Here is a 22,440-nt window from a genome sequence, read left to right as displayed (position 1 = left end):
TTTATATATAAACAATAATAATAAATAAATAAATATCTATTTATTTTCTCCTCACAAAGATCTTAAAGCTTAAACAGTACATTACCTAGCGTTACACTTTTAACAGCTGGTATTTTGTGTGGAGCTGGTGTCTGAAGTAAATTGACCCTGTATAACAGATCACCAGGTCCTCACCCCTTAATATAATGCTAATAATAATTATTAAAATATTATACATCTGTACTAGTAGCTAGAGTAGCATTAAAAGTAACAATAGATTACTTTAAACCTGTAAATGCATATGAAAATAAGTGCATGCAATCTCTCCCCATAACAATGATGATATTATTGATAAACAATTTGTTATTTTTGTGATAACCCTCACTTCTGGGATTAATTATATAGGCTGAGTCTATTCATACGGGTACTGGACAAATAATTTATTATTATTCGTACACAAGTCGAACGAATAATTTTATTTTAGGCTGTTGCTATTCGTCCGGCAACTGGACGAATGAATTTAATTAGTCGTCCGATTATCGGATAAGAGAGAAAAAAGACATCATTGGTAGCATTATAATCGTGGACTTTAGTCCACTCTAATTACAAGGTAATGCACCGTTCCAGAGAAAAAAGCATTATAACCTTACCACGAATTATGACATTTTTAAGGGTTGGACATTATGGAGAGGAAAGAAAGGGAAACGCCTAGAATGTGTTTCTGGCACTCGCCGGCCGCTCCCGCGGCCCGTTACGCTCGGCTCGTGCGTTGTTTACATAACCTAACCAATTTTTGTAAATCATAGTGATAGAGATTTGGTCCACGTTTATAGTGCTACTAATCTTATTACAATACACAATTTTCAAGAAAATAACGAAAAAAAATTACAACCTCTGAACTTTTTTAATACATAAAAAAGGAATCATAAAATTTAAAAAAACCTTTCCGACTGAGCTAGGTCATGAAATAAGTAAATAAAAATTCACAGAAATGTTGAAAAAGATATAAGTTTTATTTAAAAAAAAAATTGAATAAATGTACGAATAAATATAATTTATTCGTCCAGTACCCGTACAAATAGTCACTTCGAATTATATAAATTAAATTTGTAACCAAAATTTATGAACGATGCGTGACTCTCGCGCTCGGGCGGAACCCGAGGTTCGAGTCCAGCATCGTTCTTAATCATATTGACTTAATCTTACTTTCTCTTTATCATATTGATATAATATAATACATACGTCATAGGTGCTGGTTGTCCCAGAGGCACTGGTAGCGCGGAGGACCGGGCGGGAGGAACCCTCACGGAGCACCGCCGACCGCAGGGCGCTGCTGATTTAGCGCGGAACAAACTCTCTGCCTGATAGCATATCGACCACACGTGGCTGCACAGGGCCTCGTCTGAAATTTAACATCCCGATTTACGTACTTAACATTAAAAAATATTCTGTTTAACATTTTAAAATTAAGTTCCCAGACGAACCGAGACGAATTCTTATATTTCGGACTAGCAACGTAAACAGACATGACATCCGAATCATGATGGGTAGCCTAACGGGGTCATGCATCACTAAACAAGCAACTTTTCACCATCGGAGTAACGGACAGTCCTAAATGCAGAGGCTGTCTAGCCGAGGACGAAACGGTCACTCACCTAATCCTGGAACGTGATGGGGTGGCCAACCAAACCCTAGTAAATTCTAGGTTGCTGCAACAAGTCTGCGAACACCTCAGGAATGTTCTGACCTTCTGGAAGGAGGTGGGCTGGTTGGAGTGACTGGCCAACACAGCAAAATGGACCGAACTGAGTGGTTTAATTACGGAAACTGGAGCATCAATACCAATACCAATTTCGCACTAGCTACCGCGCACGATATCATTTGATTGGATGCTTTAAAGCAATTTAAATACTATGCCTACATCGCGTGTTAATATTCTGTAGCCGTTATATGTTCTCCCAACCTCTTGTTAATACTCTTCTAAATTTTTAATTAAATCTTTTCTGTTGGTTTCCTTTTTTGTCTATTTGTCAAAATTCTATTTACTACTCTTTTGGCTTCAGTATTATTTGTAGAATACACAGCAATAATTGTTTAAAAAATATTAAATGCACAGTTTTTACTTTAGCTTTACGTTATATGTAATATTATATCTATGATCTAGATGGGATATTTCGTTTAGTTGTGAAATCTCGTTAATATCTCATTTAATTAAGGGAGTCTAGCCTTAACTCGTCAGTAATTCACGGGAGTTAAATCTGACGCGAGATAAACCAGTCGATCGTCGACCAGTGCCGGGAGAAACTTGTGTCTTCTATCGAGTCCTCTCTCGAGAAGGTCGCGGAATGGGGTATATTGAACCTTGTCCAATTTAAACCCCAGAAGACTCAAGTTTGCGCGTTTACCACTAAAAAAACCCCATTTGTCGCATCACCGCTCTTCGAGAACACTTCTCTTAAAGCCGCGCCTAGTATCGGATTACTGGGTCTCGAAATCTCGAGCGATTGCCAATTCCGTGGCCATCTGGAGGGCAAAGCTAAATTGGCTTCGAAGAAGCTGGGCGTCATCAATAGAGCACGGCAATACTTCAAGCCGGCCCACATTCTAGCGCTCTACAAAGCGCAGGTCCGGCCACACATGGAGTATTGCTGTCATCTTTGGTCTGGCGCACCCCAGTATCTGCTCGATCCATTTGACCGCGTGCAACGTAGAGCAGCTCGAATTGTCGGGGACTCAGTGTTCTGTGAACGGCTGGATCTCTTGGCGTTGCGTAGAGACGTCGCTTCATTGTGTGTCTTCTACCGCATCTATCACGGGGAGTGTTCCGAAGAGCTGTTTAACCTGATTCCTGCCGCCGAATTCCACCTTCGCACGACACGCCACAAGTTAGGATTTCATCCCCACCATCTGGATGTGTGGCGGTCCTCTACAGTGCGGTTTTCAAGGAGCTTTCTCCCTCGTACTACAAAGCTATGGAATGAGCTTCCTTGTGCGGTGTTTCCGGGACAATACGACATGGGTACCTTCAAAAAAAGCGCGTACACCTTCCTTAAAGGCCGGCAACGCTCTTGTGATTCCTCTGGTGTTGCAAGAGAATGTGGGCGGCGGTGATCACTTAACACTAGGTGACCCGTACGCTCGTTTGTCCTTCTACTCCATAAAAAAAAAACGCAAGTCACATTAATTAAATATTGGTTTTAAACGTAGCATTAAGGCCTTAGCCTTAGTTACGAAATTTGCAAAATACTGTTGCTTGAATTAAATTAAATTGGCGAAATTACTTATGCGTTTCTGTTTTTTTTTAAATGGTAGTCTAAGGTTAACTTTGTACCCACAAACTGTACTAAGTAGGTACTGTTTCTCTTTTTGGTAAGAAATTACTGAACATTTTTTTTCAGCTGATGGTAATTGATACTCCCTGCCCATTAAAATACAGTGCCCTCGTCACCTTGAGACATAAGATGTTTAGTCTCATTTGCCTAGTAATTTCACTAGCTACCGCGCCCTTCAGACTGATTCAGAATAATGCTTACACATTACTGCCGGCATAATCTAGCCGGCATCCTGTATAAAGAAGCCTCCCACTGGTATCTACATATGATTTTAAAGTAATGTATAACGTACTAGGTGTATCTTCACAATATGGCTGACTTCGTCCTCCGTTGAGACAGAAGTCAGCATGGCCAAGTCTGGCGCTCTCTCCGTAGCGACCAGCGTTTGTGTGCAGAACGTGGACGGCACGTGCGTCTCCAGGGTCCAAGCGCAGAGCTGGAGCTGACCTGATCAGAGGTCTAGCTGGATCCAAACCTATAGCCACAAATTATTAATACATAAGTACACACTCACGCCTTGTTCTCGTCGGGGTTGGCAGAGACAACAGAGCGCCACATGCTATCCTTACAAACCTCACGCGCTTTCTCTACATTCATTACTCTTTTCATACATGCTCGCCGGTTTCGGGTGCTACGGACCCTTCCTTATTTCAAAACGTCGCCAATTTGGTCGACGAATGTTCTACCGCTACCGGCTTGCTCACACTTGTCCTATATATTTGCTTAGTCATTCTTTTTTCACTCATTCAATTTTTTTTATGAAAATAAGGGGCGAGACGAGCAGGACGTTAAGCTGATGGTAATTTATACGAACTGCCCATTACAAATTACAATGCAGCGGCACTGCATTGTCTCACGATTCTTGAAAAACCCAAAAATTCTGAGCGGCACTACAATTGCGCTCGTCACCTTAAGACGTAAGATGTGAAGTCTCATTTGCCCAGTAATTTCACTACCTACGGCACTATTCAGACCAAAAACCAGTAATGTTTATACATTACTGCTTCACGGCAGAAATAGGCGCAGTTGTGGTACCCATAATCTAGTCGCCATCCTGTGCAAAAAAGCCTCCCACTGGTGGCTCCACAAGTACTTCACTTTCTCAATCCTTGTCACGACATCTTTCAGACCACAGTGCGCTCGTATTACCGCATTCGGAATTAAGTATCACCCCACACATAGTACGCAGCACATGTGTAACTGTGATACGCTGTGATCGCATCTTAACTGCGTTAATTCTGCTTTTATGCTTCTCTTCTCCTGCCATTCCCATCTCTCACTTCCGTACATCAACGTGGCGACAAGCATTCCATTCCGAAGCGCCAGTCACGCCTCTTTTGGCGCAGTCTGGCAGCTTTTAAAAGCATTAGTTCTTAAATGAATAAGTACAATAAGTTTTATTGCCATTCATGTTGATTAGACGAACATGATAATCCTGGTAAGAAGGAGTTTTTTGCTAGTGTATCATAGATATATTCCAAATAAAACTCCACTGAAATAAAATTACTCATACAATCAGTAATAATATATAGATAAGCTGTAGATTTTTTGTATATAAATACGTACTCATCATACAACTGGTGTATGATAAACATAAATTACTAAGCTATATTGATATAATTCAGTTCGTAAAATTGACAATTTTCAACCAGCCAGAAATAGTGGTACATAGATACTATTTGTATTACTGATATTTTTTTTCAATGTGTGTGCCAGTGATTTTTAATTAAACTTAAATTTGAAACGAGGAGCACAGATATTAATGTAATAACGAAAATGATTGCATATCGTTTGGAAATTGCGTAATTAGTGGGTATACTATTCAAAGCCATGGTAGTTTTAAAAGTTATCTAAAAAAAAATATTGTTGATACGCACCGATAATCCTATTCAATCTAAAGTTGAGATAGTTAGACATGATGCCACAGAGATGTGCTCCTAGCGAGTGACCGACACACGTTAGCCTGTCAGGTCTCAGGCCGGTCTTCCGCAGGTTTCCCAGGGCTTCAGCCACACACCTGGCTACTGGGCGCAGGTTGTGTACGGCGGCCACGTAACATGGAGGTTGACATAGCTTCCCCCAGTCCACCATCAACACGTTGTACCCGCCACGACGAATATAAGCTGAAAGTGAACTTTACATAAGATACATAATAGCTTTAATAAAGACCCAGTCACAGTTCAGGCATTATGTATAAACAAATTTAAATGTTTTATTACAAATGGCTTTGTCGAAAATCCTACTACTCCACAGCAGAACATCCAAGTGGTCGGACAGCCTTTTTATTTTTTTTATTTTTGTGAAAATAAGGGACGAGACAAGCAGGACGTGCAGCTGATGGTAACTGATACACCCTGCCCATTACAATGCAGTGCCGCGCAGGATTAATAAACCCACGAACGGCACTACAACTGCGCTCGTCACCTTGAGACATAAGTTAGTCTCACTTGCCCAGTAATTTCACTACCGAAACACAGTAATGCTTACACATTACTGCTTTACGGCACAAATAGGCCGTCGCAGTACCCATAATCTAGCCGGCATCCTGTGCAAAGGAGCCTGTTACTTATTTGTTGTTAGTTACTTGATTTTCCATTACATTAACATTTTTTACATAATCTAATCATACTTTCTATATCACCATTACTCATCTCGACCTCAAGTATATGGACAGGTCAGCGCTGCAATGTAACTGTTTGTTAAGACAGTAAGTTAAGCACGACTAAGGTTAAGAGGTTCGTTGTCTCTGAGGAGAAAGCCGTGGGAGTATCGAAATGCAGCTATTTAGTTGAAGCCTTATTTGCAATGTTGTAGGAAACAGTGAAAGTTCCTACTCCACTTTGTTTATGTGATTGAATTTCTTCCGTGCAGGATACACATTATACTTCCACGGCCTTACAAATAATAATAATATGGACATTCTTTTTACACAAATTATCTTGCCCAAAATTAATCATATATAGCACTATATATAAAGAAAATTAAGGAGAAAGGTTATATATTTAAATATTAAAACAGGATGGGAACAAATCAGTTAATGCCTGTTTGTTCTTGATAATATTATATATTAATTTAAATATTTATGACAATAAGGGATGAGCAAGCAGTGTGTTTTGCTGATGGTAATTGATATAATGCCCTGCTATTACAATGCAGTGCTGCTCAGAATTCTTGGAAAACCCAAAAATTATGAATGACACTACAATTGCGCTTGTCACCTTGAGACTTATGACGATAATTCACATTTGCCCAGAAAATCATTAGCTACTGCACCCTTCAGTCACTTATTCACAGCAGAAAAAGGCACTATTGTGGTACCCATAATCTATCCTATACTAAGGAGCATTGGTAATTTTATTTTATAACCTTTTTCTATCTGTATCTTACAGTTTTTGTATGTATGTATATGTGTTATGGGTTGCAAGACAACGATATATTTAATACAATATACTTACTTAAACATACATAAATACATATTATAAACATACATAGATACATTTAAACATCCATGACTCGGAAACAAACATCCATATTCATCATATAAATGCTTGCACCTACCGGGATTCGAACCCGGGACCTCTAGCTTAGTAGGTAGGATCGCTAACCACTCGGCTATACAGGTCGTCGTATAATAAACTAAGTAATACCCGAGAATAATCCAAAAATATGCAGAATATTGAGTATATCGTTGACATCACTGTCAATAAAATGATAATTCTGAAGTTTTCCCAATGTCAGGCAGCCTTGCAATTAAACGCGGGAAACGTTAAAAGTCCAAGTACTCGTAAACCAATCATAAGAACAATGTATATTTGTAAACATTTTGCATATTCTTGGCTTAGTCTCAGGTATAACTTTATATCAAGTTTATTTGTAAGGCCGTAAAGGTTTTAGGTTGACGATAGTCTCACCTACAACTTCTAAAAATGGTCCTTAAAATCAACTACGTTATAATTTTGTATGGTGTTGTTTTTGCGGAAAAGGATATCTAAAATCTAGGCTGAAATGTTATGAATACATACATCTTACTTACATTACTTTTACTCTACTTTTATTTAAAACTAGCTCAGTATTACCCGTGACTTCATCCGTATTTACCATTTACCAGTGTAACCTTTTTAGTGTTTAGTGTTTGTAAGAACCGTTTTCGTTCGACTGACTTTTCTTCGACTTATTTTTAAACGCGACTACTACGAAAGTCTTTTAATTTTTCAGGTTAATATATAGCTTATGACACTCACAAATAATTTGGTTTTATATTGGTAATAGAATTTTCAAAATCGGTTCAGTAGATTCAGAGATTACATTATAAATTATCTAAAAAGCCTACAACCTCACAAACTTTGTATGTTAGTTTTTTATATAAGAAAATAGACTGAGATTTCATGTCAAAACATCACAAAAAATTGGGAACGTCTAGCATATGATATTTTTATAAGAATACCAGCTGACCCAGCAAACGTTGTATTGCCATATAAAGTAGTAAAAAAAAGATAGAATCTATTGCCATAGAAAGTAGATGACGACCGATTTTCAGCCCTACCAAATATATCGTACATAAAATTTGTCGTACCACAATAATCATTATATTCGATTGCCTTTTGAGTTTTTTTTAACTTTTATTTATTTAATTTTTAATAATTTAATTTTTACATTATAACATTATTATATTATCACGTCAAAAAGCTGTAACACAATTACAATGCAACTACAGTGCTATTTTACGACAACGTAAAATTTGTTCTATTATAAAGTAGAGATGCGATTCCATTATAGGCAACGCAGACAGTATTCATAGTATTACCAAAGATTAAGTAACAGTCCAAGTAGTTACCAGTGTGACCTTCTTGTACAGAATGCCAATTGGGTACTACGACGGCGCCTTTTTCTGTCCTAATGCAGTAATAATGTAAAGGTATTAAGTTTTTTGTTTCGATCTGAAGGGCGCTGTTGCTAGTGAAGTTACTGATGTGAGATGTCTTATGTCTTAAAGTGACGACCGCATTGCATTGCCGCTCAGAATTTAAGGATCAGTCAAGAATTACGAGTGACACTCCTTTGTTATAGGTACGGCGTATTTTTTTTTGAAAATAAGCCACGAGACGAGCAGGACGTTCATCTGATGGTTATTGATACGCCCTGCCCATTAAAATGCAGTGCTGCACAGGATTATTGAAAAACCCAAAAATTCTGAGCAGCACTACAACTGCGCTTGTCACCTTGAGACATAAGATGTCAAGTCTCATTTGCCCAGTAATTAATTTACAAACTTATGAAAAAAAGGTATTTTAGGTTAGAAATTGGTGTAGTGGACTGTTTACCATCACGAAGTACAATGATGGGTAGAGTGTCATCGCCTCCCGCGTAGCCGTGGATCAGGAGTATCGTCTCATGGGAGGGTTCCCAGTCACTCTGCCGTAACCAGTCTTCGCTAAATAGATCCACCTGCAATGTATCCAAATAAGATTTTAAATTCCCGCTAATTGTTAATGAGCGCGGCCGCCATTTTGGTTAGTCCCGTATAGACATTGAACAATCAGTAAAGTTAGCAGTGTTGGGTGAATATTTAATGTGAAATCAGAAATTTTGAAGTGAAACACCGCAAGGGGTGAAATTAATTGGATTTTATTAAACGAAAATGAGTGACGAAAAAGATTCAAATGTAAATGCAATGACATTTAAAGTGATCGACAATGAAAACAATTACTATAAAGTCCACACTAGCTGAATAGCTCTTACGATTTTCTTAATGACACCATGGACTGGGAATAAAGCGAACACCCTCAGGCTCTTTAATTATAAATGTTTATTGTGCGATATCACATTGTAATCCATATTTTATATTAAAAAAAACTGAGTTTCTTGCGCCCATTCTTCTCAGGTCTGAGGCTGTCTTTTTGAATGGACGGTAGTTTTTGACGTTCAATAAGTGATTTTAAATCCTATTTTGAATAAAACTATTTGAATTTGAATTTGATTCTTATGAAAGTTAGGTAATACGCCAATAATTGGTGGCTAAACACCTATCTAGGTTTGTTAAAAGGCTATTCAAATTCAAATTCAAACATTTTTATTCAAAATAGGATTCAAAATCACTTATTGAACGCAAACGTTTTTCAACAATTCTTTTAAATTTCGTAACACATTTGTTTTGTACATTTTCTGGGTTCATATTGTAGAAACATATACATCGCCCAATAAAAAACTTACTAACTCGACTTAACCGAGTAGTAAGCATAACAAGTTTATGTTTGTTCCTAGTGTTAACATTATGGTTGTCAATTCCTCAATGTGCTTATGAACATATAGAACATTATCAAAATTTTTTTTAAAAGCATCAGTCAAAATGTTTACTTCTTTAAATTTTTCTCATAAAAAAGCACTATCACCGATTCAGAAACAAACAGCACTTTGAGAGATCCGAAACGGCGCAAGAAACTCTCAAAAAATTAATTTTTTCCATAAAGCAACATGGCTGACTCCATTTAGCCGGTAGGCCATGTTGCTTTTTCACGCACTTTAAAAAAAATTATGTACAAGGCAACTATGCCATATTTTACCTGTTTTATTTTATTTATTTATTTAAATTGCGTTATATGCGACTTGGTTACTAAACAAAATTGTAGTATTAAATAAATATCACATGCACCTCGTAAGGCAAGGAACAACAGAGGGGCAGACATTTAAATATTTTTTTCCTCTAAGTATTCATTAATAGAACAGTAACTTTTTTCCAAAAGTACCTTTTTAAAAGAGCTTATGAATTTTTTAATATTGGTTTCGGCTAAATGTTCTGGTATCTATAAATTTAACTGACATTGGGTAGGGACCGGAACTGTGTAATGTAAATTTAGATTTACCCCCTTATTCATAATGGTCCGCTAACTTTAAACAGCCGCTAAGGAGTGTTTTTTCTCATTCTGGCTTAGGTCAATAGAAGAAGACAGAGTGTGAATTAGCAATGCTTTAAGTTAGTAGACTATTATGAATAAGGGGTTTAGTTTGCAAAAGATTATTTTTATAGCGAGGTGTGTTGTGCCGGGGCGCGTCTATGATTTTAGTGTAAAGATTTGGGTGTTTTCTTTCAAACTTACATATTTCGAGTATGTATGTGCACGGTAAAGTTAAAATATTAAGTTTTTGAAAATGAGGTTTGCAGCTTTCTCTTTGTTTAATATTTGCAAGCAAACGAATAAGCTACGTACTTACTTTAATACTTAGTGTAGTGTGCTTTGAGGTATATACCTACCTAGGCTTTAGTGACTACCGTTAAACCTTCACCCTTGTAAACCTGAACAAAGACTGGTCTAGTCCCAATATTTAATTAATTATGGTTTTAAATATTGACCAATCTATGTGAAGAGACAACGTGGTCCGTTATTTCCAATAACTCTTTTCTCTCTCACTTTTACGGACTCATATGCCCTTTGAAGGTTAACAGATGAGCCAATTTGAATTCTGTTTATAGATAACTAATGTCTACATCTAGTATATCTCTATCACATATTTTTTATTTAAATTATAAGTAAGAAACGAATCGTCAGTCTACTATTCTCTATGTCTACGAGCTCAACGATGATTGAATTAATTCAATAAGTAAAAGACGTGTGGCATTCGGGGACTGTAAAGATATTGCATAGCATTTTTTATCAACTTATGCAATTATAATTATTTATGTATTTTATTTATGCAGTATTTTTTTTTGATAAAATTAATTTAAAAAAAAGTGAGTAAAATTTAACTTGCAAGATTTGATTACAGACAGACAACGGGACAGGTGAAACTAAATGAAAATGTTTGTGATAATAATAAAAATTAAAAAAACGTGCTAAAAAAAATTAAGAAATTAAAAAAAAATCAAGATGTACCCCAGGCTCGAACCTGCGAAACACAAAAAGCATACGTGATAACCGCTGTTCCACGGCAACTGTAACGACCTTGCCGAAATATCTATATACATCTAGTAAGTGTTAGGTTATTTTCGTTACGGAATTTCTGGATTCGGTCTCCACGCTCAACGCCCGCGATAGAAGCTATGCAATAGCTTAAAAATTAAATAAAAAAAGGGAAGATGATTTTTATATGGAAAAAGGAGAACAAACGAGCGTAACCTGGTGTTAAGTGATCACCGCCGCCCACATTCTCTTGCAACACCAGAGGAATAACAGGAGCGTTTGATGATAGATCTTTGCTACTGTTCTTAACATTAAACTTAGACATAAACAATAACTAAAAATAGACTTGGGCTAAACGTAGTACAGTAGACTACTACTGTAAATGATGATATACTACCTAATTAGTATTATTATTTACTATCCACAATAACATAGTACTTATTTATCTACTCCGTTGTGACACAGAAGTTGTTTCATTTGTACATTCCACTAATTACATAGATAATGCTGCATGCTTTGTGAACAACTGCGTTACGACGTTGTCATAAACCATATAAGTCATATCTCTTGAAAACTGCCACCATTTTCCAGTTATATTAGATGTTACTAACAGACAGACAGACAAAAATTGTAAAAAAAAATATTTTGTTGTATGTACCGTAATATTTTCATATACATGTAGTTAAAAAAACTTATTTCAATATTACAAACAGACACTCCAATTTTATTTATATGTATAGAGGTATAGGATATGCATTCAGCATATTTTAATATTGTTCGAGTATTATTTTGATATTTTCGACCTTATAAAACGGATGGAAGACGAGAGTAGTAACCTCTCCAAGTTTATCAAATCAAATCAAATCAAATAAAAATCAGTTTATTCACGTAGGTCACGGAAATGACACTTATGAATGTCAAAAAAATATTAAATATTTTCTTATTAAATCTACCGCTACTTCGTAAAGGGTTGAGCTAATGAGAAGAAGTAGCAAGAAACTCATTGCCACTCTTTTATATCAAGATTTACAGATCATTTCAATTATAATATAATATGTAAAATGTAAAATGATGCAACAAACACACTCAAACGTCAAATAGTCAATGTCTTACACGAGTAAGTCAAAAAAGTAAATGTAAATTAATACAAAAGTTATTGAGTACAGTAGCTGCATCATCCACATACACCATAAATAAGTAAAGGTATTCTGTTCATGATTGTCATTGTTGTCATTATCATTGTTGGAAATACTGAAGGCAAGAAACAATTTACGTGGCCGTAAACAAATTAGGTTGTTGAAATACAAAATTAGCTTTAAACTTTGAATAGCGCGCTTAATAATTTACTAGTTTGGGGGAATCCGCCCTAAGGAATATTTGAAATTCTACCGTCGCGAAAATAAATATTGGTTATATAAATACGAAAACTGCTGGACTATCAGGCCATTTCTGGTGTGTGTGCAGGCTGTCTTAAAGACTGTAGAAGGAAAGCAAGAAGACATACCCTAGTTGTAACGTCACTAAAACTATAAAATCGGTATTTTGAATGATTTTAATAGATCTTCAAACTTATGTATATACACGTAATTTTTCTTTGGCGTAACAAAACAAAAATCCTTAAAAAAATATTTCTCGTGCTATTTTACGTTTGTAGAAAAAACAATATTGTAATAAAGAAAGACTAATTAAAATATTATTACACCGCATAATTTAGTTAAATAACGTGTAATTAAATATCAATAAATTATTTTTATACAATTAGAGAGATTTTTTTTTTAATTATTACATTGAAGTTTATTAAATTCTCGTCCATTGGTTGTGGTTCAGTAAACTTAAGAGTTATGAGACTTGGTAGCTGAAGTATTATACAAATGGTCTAGTTGAACATCTATCGTCAGGGTGTCGAATTTGCGTGACGGTGTGCGCGAATCGTCAAAATTCACTCTGATATTTTTTCCCTATCGCGCCAATAGAAGTAAAACTTCAAAAACTTATTTATGCTTAAATTTATATTATGAATGAATAGAAAGTTATCGCAGCCCAATCGTAAAATCTTATTAGTATGCTGTGGAGGATTTTGTAACGGACGACCTGCGCACGCGCACGTCTATAACACTTAGGGGCTAGCATACCGTCGTGGCCGTGAACTGCTTTCCTACTTTTGCAATATTTATTTACAATAGTATACTATTAATATTGAGGTAATAATTGGAAGTATAAGTTCTTGTGTATCTTCGAATACCAATGGTATCACACATTTATATAAATAATTATGAAACTTTAAAGAATTTGGACACGTGGAGCGAATGAGTGAAGAAAGAATGATTTACCAAATTTATAAGGCAAGTGGGTCACGGGAGACCTCGTAGGACATTCCTCGACCAAATTGCGGACGTTTTGAGAAAAGGAAAGGCTCGAAGAACCGCAACCGGTGAGCATGTATGAAAAGAGTAATGAATGTAGAGGAAGCGCGTGAGGTTTGTAAGAATAGAAGCAAGTGGCATTCTATTGTCTCTGCCTACCCCGACGGGAACAAGGCGTGAGTATTTGTGTGTGTGTAAAGAATTCAAACGAGTTATTAGGTATACATTTTTCACACCTGCTGCTCGACAATGTCCTATTATGACATGAACTGTCAAAGTAAAGTAAGTTTTTATTTCCTTTAAGAACGCAGAGGTAGATACCTAATACTGTATACTTGTACAAATTAAAATTGTATTTTTTTACTCCAATCTAGGGCAGAGATATATAGAGCGTAATTAGACTTTGCTCAGACTTTACTTACGTAAAACTTAGCTGAGTGTAAACCTGTCATAATCTTTGATTTTCATATTTTATCATTCGACAGCTGAATTTATGCTGAGCGTAAGTTACGACAGCCAAATGCAAAAGTCAAGTTCGTGTTTTATCACACTCAGCTAAGTTTTATCGCGCGACCAGCAGGAAGTTCAGCTTATGGTAATTGATACGCTCTGCCCATAACAATGCAGTGCCTCGGATTCTTTACGATTTGCAATTGCGCTAGTTACCTTGAGACATAGGATGTTAAGTCTCATTTGCCCAGTAATTTCACTAGCTACGGCCCCCTTCACACCGAACACAAAAATGTTTACACATTACTGCTTCACGACAGAAATAGGTGCCGTTGTGGTACCCATAATCTAGTCGGCATCCTGTGAAAAGGAGCCTCGCACTGGTGTGTAAGTAAAGTCTGAGCAAAGTTGATCTCAGCCTAGGAGTTTTCGACTTGCATCTTTAATGGTACTTATGATAACGTTAAAACTGATTTTAATTTGGAACATCTAAATCCGTATGAAAATTCTTTGCATGGGCAATAGTCTTGTTTATTTCATTATTTAAACCTTGTCTGTTTTGTTGTAGCCATGTCTTGCGACCAAAAGATTGTGATCTGTTCTCTCTTGTAACACCAGAGGGCTCATAGGATCTTTGCCAAAATTATAATAATAAATAAATCCATAGACAAACACACCAACTAAGTACGTGTATATGAATTAGAAAACCGAAACTACATAGGTACGCTGCGGGCGAGAATCGATCCGGTGATTGACAGGAGAAAGACCCGTGGTGAGAGTTAACGATTCTACCTATTACGCCATTGCCGCTTTTTAGGGTCCCGTAGCCAAATGGCAAAAAACGGAACCCTTTTGGATTCGTCATGTATGTATGTCTGTCCGTCCGTACATCACAGCCACTTTTTTCCGAAACTATAAGAACGATGTTGTCTTCAAAAATACTATTGAGGTTTCGAATATCATTTTTTTCTAAGCTGAATAGTTTGCGTGAGAGATATTTCCAAAATGGTAAAACGTCACCCCTCCCCCTGTAACTTCCAAAATAAGAGAATGATAAAACTAAAAAAAATATATTCATTAATTACCATGCAAACTACCACCGAAATTGGTTTGAACGAGATCTAGTAAGTACTTTTATTTTAAATATGCATAAATTCAATAACGCAATATAAATACATAAAAAGCAATTTACCTTTCATTCAATCAACTCAAATATAATTATTAGTTTTAATTATCTTTTATATTATGTTACCTGCTGCTACGGAACCCTTCATGGGCAAGTCCGGCTCGCACTTGGCCGCTTTTTGAAGTAGTTGGGGCAGCAGTACTGTCCCGAAAGAACACTTTATTGGTACCTTCCTTTTGCTTCTAATTATTATTAAAGATCTCCTATTTCTCATAATAAATAATCTCAGAATAAATTAGCAAGACTTTAGCAAACAAGTTTGAATCAACTTACTTATAGATTCTAGATAGAAAATGTTTTGATGTCCTAATAATTATGGTTAACACGTCAACGACCTAAATGTAAACAATAGGTTGGTCTTTGTAAACACCTCGTGTAATGAAAATACATTAATTTATTTATGATAGTGTATATACTTTCACTTTTACGTACAACATTTTGTTTTCATATCAATAAGGATTTCAAAAACAGGTCCGAAACTTTCACAGATTACGCTTCATGCGGGCATTGAAGTAAATAATTATAACTGTTACTTTCATTTATTATTTAGACTTAAAATTATTGATTAAATATATTTTATTTATAATCTTTATGTATATAATTCTTCTGTACGTGTGTTGACAGTGAACTCCTCCTAAACGGCTAGACCGATTTTAATGTTTCGTTTTGTGTGTTCCAGTTAATTTGAGAATGGTTTAGATTCTCAATTCAGTCCATATATAATATCTACTCCTGCCCATGTTAGTGAACACCTCCTAACGGCTGGACTGATTTTTCAAACTTAAGACATGTTTACAGGACGTCTGTCGGGTTCGCTAGTCGCTTATAAAGTGCATCCAAAATATTTTTATTTATTTACGGTGTGTATGGATGATGCAGCTATATAAAAACTTTTGTTTTGTATAAATTTACATTTACTTTTTTGACTTACTCGTGTAAGGCATTGACTATTTGACGTTTAAGTGTTTTTGTTGCATCACTTTACATAATATATTGTTATTGAAATTATTTGTAAAATAAATTGAAAATAAGGGTTCTTTTCCGATATCTGAGTCAAAATAAGGTGAAAAAATAAATATTTCAATTCAAATAAATTACAGTGTATTTGGGACATTAAAAGGGAACTCTTTACAATATTTCGTGAAAGAATTTTTCATTTTGTAAAAGATAAAAACAAAAAACCAAAAACTTGGTTTTTTGAATTTTTCACACAAACTTTGAGGTTATGTGAAAAAAATGTAATTACAAAAGTTGTAGATCTCTTTATTACCTACAACTTTGCCCTTTAACTTTTTGCCATAGGACTTGTAGTTTTGCCGGAAATCGAGATAAACCATTTTTTACCCTAAAACACCCCCACTTTTCCACTTCCCGATCTAAGATCGCCCGTAATTTATTTTTCCCTTAATTTTTGTTAAATATTCTCGTCCTTTTCCAATGGGTTTCATCCTATTATTATTTTGTTTCACTTTTTATCATTTTCAAAGGCTTCGGCACTGTCGGTGTCATTTCCGTGACCTACATTAATAAAGTGATTTTGATTTGATTTGATTTGATGAAAGCACTTGGAGCGCGCGGCCCCGATTAAATAGAACATCTTCCCTATTTTTTGTCCCTTTTATTGTACGCTGAGGTTTTAAAACCGTTTTCTCCGGTCCGAGGCATACTTTTTTGAATGTGTAGTAGTTTTGACGTTCAATAAGTGGTTTAAAATCCTATTTTGAATAAAATGCGTCTCGGGACGGCCGCTCGCTTTTTCCCTGTCAGAGCGCCATTTGTTTCCGAAGCGGTAGTAGTAATAGTAGAAATAATTCTAAAGCAATCAAATTTTGAGAAAATAAATGCCTTTTATGCCTTTTTAGAAGTTTTGGGAGTGATAACTTAAACTTAATCTAACTTGAACAATTTAATATTGAATTTGTTTAAGTTGAGAAAAGCTTAGGTTTTAGAAAAAAAATATGTATATTAATATTTATTTATTTATTAAGGAAACAAACAGATACATCACTATAGTACAAATTAAGTTAAATAAATATACAAATCACAATATTTGATATATCCTAGAATAGTTTCACTGAGAACACAAAAGAATACAATTTTACATACATGACAACAGAATGTTAAGATAAGTAAACAATAGAATATTTAGGCGAATACACAGTATTATATAAATGAAGACACAGACAGGGACCTCTCCTTACATATTATAATGTAAGGAGAGGTTACTTATTAATAAAATATTTTATGATTATAAATAATATATATACATAAGAATATTGTGATTGTACATTATTAGTATCATTTTTAATACTATAAAACTAACAATTAGTTAGAGTGAGAGAGTAGGACTACCAGCCTACCACTGTCGTATGCGTGAGAGAAAGGGAAGCCAGACAGACTGGTGCCGTAACGCGTTACGTTACGAATCGGTTTACCCTCCCATAAGAAGATCACTTCTTTATTTAAAAAAGACGTGTGGCACTCGGGGACTGCCGCGGTGAAGCCATTGCATAGCATAATTTATCAACTTATGCAATTATAATTATTTATTTATGCAGTATTTTTTTAATAAAATTAATTTAAAAAAAGCCAACGGGAAGTGAGTAAAATTTAACTAGCAATATTTGATTACAGACAGACAACGGGACAGGTGAAATTAAATTAAAAATGCTTGTCATAATAATGAAAATTAAAAAAACGTGATAAAAAAATGAATAAATTAAAAAAAAATCAAGACGTACCCCAGGCTCGAACCTGGGACCTTCTGCACAAAAAGCTTACGTGATAACCGCTGTTCCACGGCAAGTAAGTGGTGTGTTAGGTTTTTTTTCGTTACGGAATTTCTGGATTCGGTCTCTACGCTCATGGACCACGATAGAAGCTAAGCAATAGCTTAATAAAAAATGAGACTTATAGATTAAACAGTACCTGCTTCTTAAATGGATAAGACTCTGTGTACAAGTTGAGCGTGATGTTGGGGTCTGGACAGACATCGCGGTCCCGTTTCCAGACACAGTCATCGAGCGTCGCGTTCCCGAATGTGTCGCTGTTCAGGAATAGGGCTTCCTTGATCGGTTTTCTTTGGGACAGCACTCCTGCCAAAATATAAACATGCTATAACTTTTATTGAAGTTAAACTTCTTTACGCGCGCTTGACTTAGTGAGGCGAGTACCTATGGTGAAAGGTGAATACGTGACGAAAGCGTTACCAAATAATATTGTAACCTGGAGAGTGAGCTGGTGAATGCGCGACGAGAGCGTTACGAACGAACCCTAGCGTTACGCGAACGGTGATTTCTTGACTTAGGGAGTAAGCTGACGACGTTAGATGTTACGAACTAACGCTAGCTTCACGCGAACGGTGATTTCATGATTATTTCGTTCTTGAACAATTTAATACAATAATATTATGTTCTACTTGAGTCGTGTGGTCTAAAACACATCCGTTTTTTATACCTATTCTGTATAATAAGGCTTCGTGATAACAAATCTGTTTGGGCCTTTATTCGTAAGTTTTTATTTGGAGCTCCATACCAATGAGTACAAAGGTTCAATGATACACAACCAAACTAGAACTTCCTTGTCCTTACATACATACTCGTATAGTATATGAATGTAATGTATGTCAGAAAAAACATCACAAAGCTCAAGGTAAATTGTGACTCAAATTCATTCAATTCAAAAAGAAAGAATAAACTCTACGTGTTGGTTTTAAATTGTTTTTAAATTTTAAAATAAAATATCAGACAATAAATTCACTGCATAAATTTAAGATAATCCTATTACTCCACTGCTGAATATCTAAATGATCGGACAGCCTGGGACTAGATTGTGATTATTTTATAGCGATAGAAGTGACTGTACAATATTGTATATTTTTATTGAAAAGAGCGCAAAAAAAAATGCTGGGAGAGTTTCTTGCGCTGCTTCTTCTCTCTCAGAGCGCCATTTGTTTCCGAAGCGGTAGTAGTATCTAGTAGTTATCAGAAATGACATCAAAAAGAATTCTAAAGGAATCAATTTTGAGAAAATAAATGCCTTTTATGCCTTTTTATGCCTTACTATGGTATAGTAGATTATATAGAAATAGAAGATAATTTAATAATGCTTCGTATTTGACTGGTTCTGTTTCATAGGCTAGTAGACTAACTCAGTTGGATTGTACTATCATTTAAAAGATGGGCTAAGAGTTTCTCATGAAGAGTTCATCTCCCCATATCAAAGCCCCTATAGAAACTGATGTAGCTTCATAAAATTTACCAAGTGTTGTTGAAATATGTGGCGTTATTGTCGCTTACTATGGCAAATAAATATATTTTCCTATTATCGTGCGCAAAGTTCGATTTTGCACATGCATTTGCGTTCGCAAAGTACCACTTTCCCACACGTTGACAAGAGCGTGCGGGAATGTAGCTGAGCGTGCGGGAATGTTTGCAAATAATTATACTTCATAGTGATCGAACTTTGCGCAACTTAATAGGAAAAATAGTATACGATACTCGTGCGCACGTAGGTCATCCTGCACTCGCTTCGCTTGGAATATTCTATGCCTGCGCGGTGTTGTGTATGTATTTTTGGTATTTTTACCAAAAATGCGTACACCCATTAAACCTCGACGGACGGCAATGCTCTTATGATTCTCTCGTGTGCTGGTATATGGGTGGAAGAGTTCACGTCGCTTGCTTGTCATCCTATTAATGTAAATAACTACTTTGTAACAAGCTTTTTCTGTAGAACGGCTTTTGATGATTTCAAATTGTAATGAAGGTATTGTCAGTATGGTTAAGCCTTCAATAGTAAAAATACGTCTAGATAGAGTCTCTTGCTGTTAGACAACCGACTTGCCGACTTACACAGCTTTCTATTTCTATTCTATCTAGACGTATAAATGACCAAGGGTTAAACATCTCGATTGTTGCTAGATTCCGGCAGCAAATTTCCAATCTTAATCTGTAATTTGCAAGTTGAAAAGAATATTTAATGAATAACTTTGGATCGAAGTCCCTTCGCTTGTGTTTCGACATCGCGATCGACGTGGGTCGCCATCACTCTTGATGCAACCAAGTGCCTATGAGTGGTAATGATTTTTACTACCAGAATTTTAGTACCAGAGTTGTAGTGATAAAAATTAAAACTGCATCAATGGTTCATTGAAAAATCAATATTCGAACCATTTTCCAATTTCTAATATTAGTACCGGTTCGGAAACAGTGTTTTCATAGTACTTGGAAAATTCACCTGTATACATATAACAATTCTAAGGAAAAAGTTCTGAGTATTAATCTTTTTTAGATGGACGGGAGTATTAGCATATAAATGGGTCATCTGATGGTTTGGGTCACCGCGGCCCATTCTCTGTTATAACACCAGAAGAATCACAAGGGAATAGCGGATCTGATAAAGCATTGAATAAACGTACCTACATATGAATCCTAAAACACAGTACGTGGCGGGCCAGGGTCGAACCGGAGGCACCGTCGTGAGAATAAACGATTCTAAGGCACCGACGCTTTTTAAATGATATAATACTAGCTGATGCCCGCGAATCGTCCGGGTAGATAAGGGACTTTAAAAATAATAAGCAAGTTTGGAATTGAAGATTCACTCATATCATATTCCAGTTTTTCTTTATATGTTCTTATACATGCGAGCAAACGGGCAAGAGGCTCACGTGATGGGGAGAGGTGAGGCAACCACCCATGGACACCCGCAACAACAGGTGTCTAGAAATGCTTTCAAATTCAAATATTTTTTTATAAAGTATACTTTTTTCTTGAAATTCCGGTTGCCGTTTTCGCTCCCGTTCCCAACATTTTATATGAATCTTATTTCGAGGAAAATCGCTATGGCAAACTAAACCTACTATTGGTATAGTTATAGCTCTTCGGCGTTAATTCCAGTTTTTCACAAATACCGCGGGAGCCATCGATTTTTCCGGGGTAAATTGCAGCTTATATCCTTTCCCAAGCTCTAGTCTATCGCTGTACGAAGTTTCATCAAAATCGGTTATGTAGCTCCGGCGTAAAAGTTACAAACAAACTTACGTTCACATTTATTAGTTAGGGATTTAGTAAATCTATAATAATACTTGTTGACCCAGCAAACGTTGTATTGCCATATAAAGAAAAAAAAAAGAATTTCAAGAATTAAAATTTTCCGGGGTTTAAAATTATTGATGACGACCTATTTCTCAGACCGACCAAATATATCATACTACAATTATTGTATTCGATTGTCATCTTGCAAACCTATTGCGGATCTGTGGATGGAACAGAATAGTATAAAAATCGTGATACAAAAAATAGGTGTTGATCATGTAGAGAGGTGAAAATTCGAAGTTGTATTTTTCATTCATTCATTATCAAATTGTCAAAAAATAAAAATAAATATATTTAGAGGTTGACCCTACCACCCTCATCATTTAGTTGTATGAAAAATAGATGTTGGCCGATGCTCAGACCTACCTATTCACACAAAATTTTATACAAATCGGTTGAGCCGTTTCGGAGGAGTTTGGTAACAAACACCGGGGCACGAAACTTTTATATATTACATTAACTATCGTTTTGTGTGCTAAATAAAAATATACACTTAATGTTCTATATTTCTTGCAAACTACAGTTAATGCTGTGCCTTGTAAGTTAATGTTGAAGACATTTAAAATATTAGGTAACTCATTTAATGTGAAATTTTATAGCAATATATCAAAAATATTTATGAGAATACAATTCAACGATTAAGTAATGAAAGCAACTGGATTTAAAATTATGTCCTCGAGATGTTTATTGAAAGGTATTCATATTTTTTTCATTAAAATAATAATCAAATTTAATAGTTACAGAATTATTTCACCGAGATTTGTTTTTAAGTTGTCACAAAAGAAACACAATCAAAAATTACTAAAAACATCTCTCGTTTTGGTTAAAAAGTACGCATTGAAAATCATTTTTTTTTCTTTATTTATTTAAGGCCTTTTATATGTACGTACATGTCAGCCCCATAATAATCTAAGTACATTTACACTCAAACACAAATCTCAACTTTAAAAAGTAAAAAAAAAATAAAATAAAAAGCAACTTATACAGAAAAACATTTTGTTGTTAAAGATCACTAGCTGGTAATTTAAAAAAAAAAGGAAACAGTTTCAATTCAATAAATGAACTTACCAATAATAATAAAGTGCGTAAAAATAAGGAGGGCCCAAACACGTAACGGAGGCATCCTTGCGCGTGGGA

The 22,440-nt window shown here is 35.6% G+C and overlaps 1 protein-coding gene across 1 annotated transcript in view; it reads right to left on the bottom strand.

Moving 5' to 3' along the window:
- The window catches only part of LOC126971794 (pancreatic triacylglycerol lipase-like), a 25,824-nt gene extending 3,384 nt beyond the window's left edge, over positions 1 to 22,440 (bottom strand). The window contains exons 1-6 of the mRNA XM_050818214.1: positions 22,372 to 22,440; positions 18,134 to 18,300; positions 8,633 to 8,756; positions 5,189 to 5,434; positions 3,604 to 3,786; positions 1,222 to 1,381 (exon numbers count right to left, since the gene is read on the bottom strand). Of these exons, the coding sequence (XP_050674171.1) occupies positions 1,222 to 1,381; positions 3,604 to 3,786; positions 5,189 to 5,434; positions 8,633 to 8,756; positions 18,134 to 18,300; positions 22,372 to 22,426 (935 nt within the window). The 5' untranslated portion in view covers positions 22,427 to 22,440. The remainder of the gene's footprint in view (positions 1 to 1,221; positions 1,382 to 3,603; positions 3,787 to 5,188; positions 5,435 to 8,632; positions 8,757 to 18,133; positions 18,301 to 22,371) is intronic.

The sequence above is a fragment of the Leptidea sinapis genome, chromosome 24 (assembly GCF_905404315.1).
Source record: "Leptidea sinapis chromosome 24, ilLepSina1.1, whole genome shotgun sequence".
NCBI classification, from domain to species: Eukaryota; Metazoa; Arthropoda; class Insecta; order Lepidoptera; family Pieridae; genus Leptidea; species Leptidea sinapis.
This window is presented reverse-complemented; position numbering and strand designations above follow the sequence as displayed.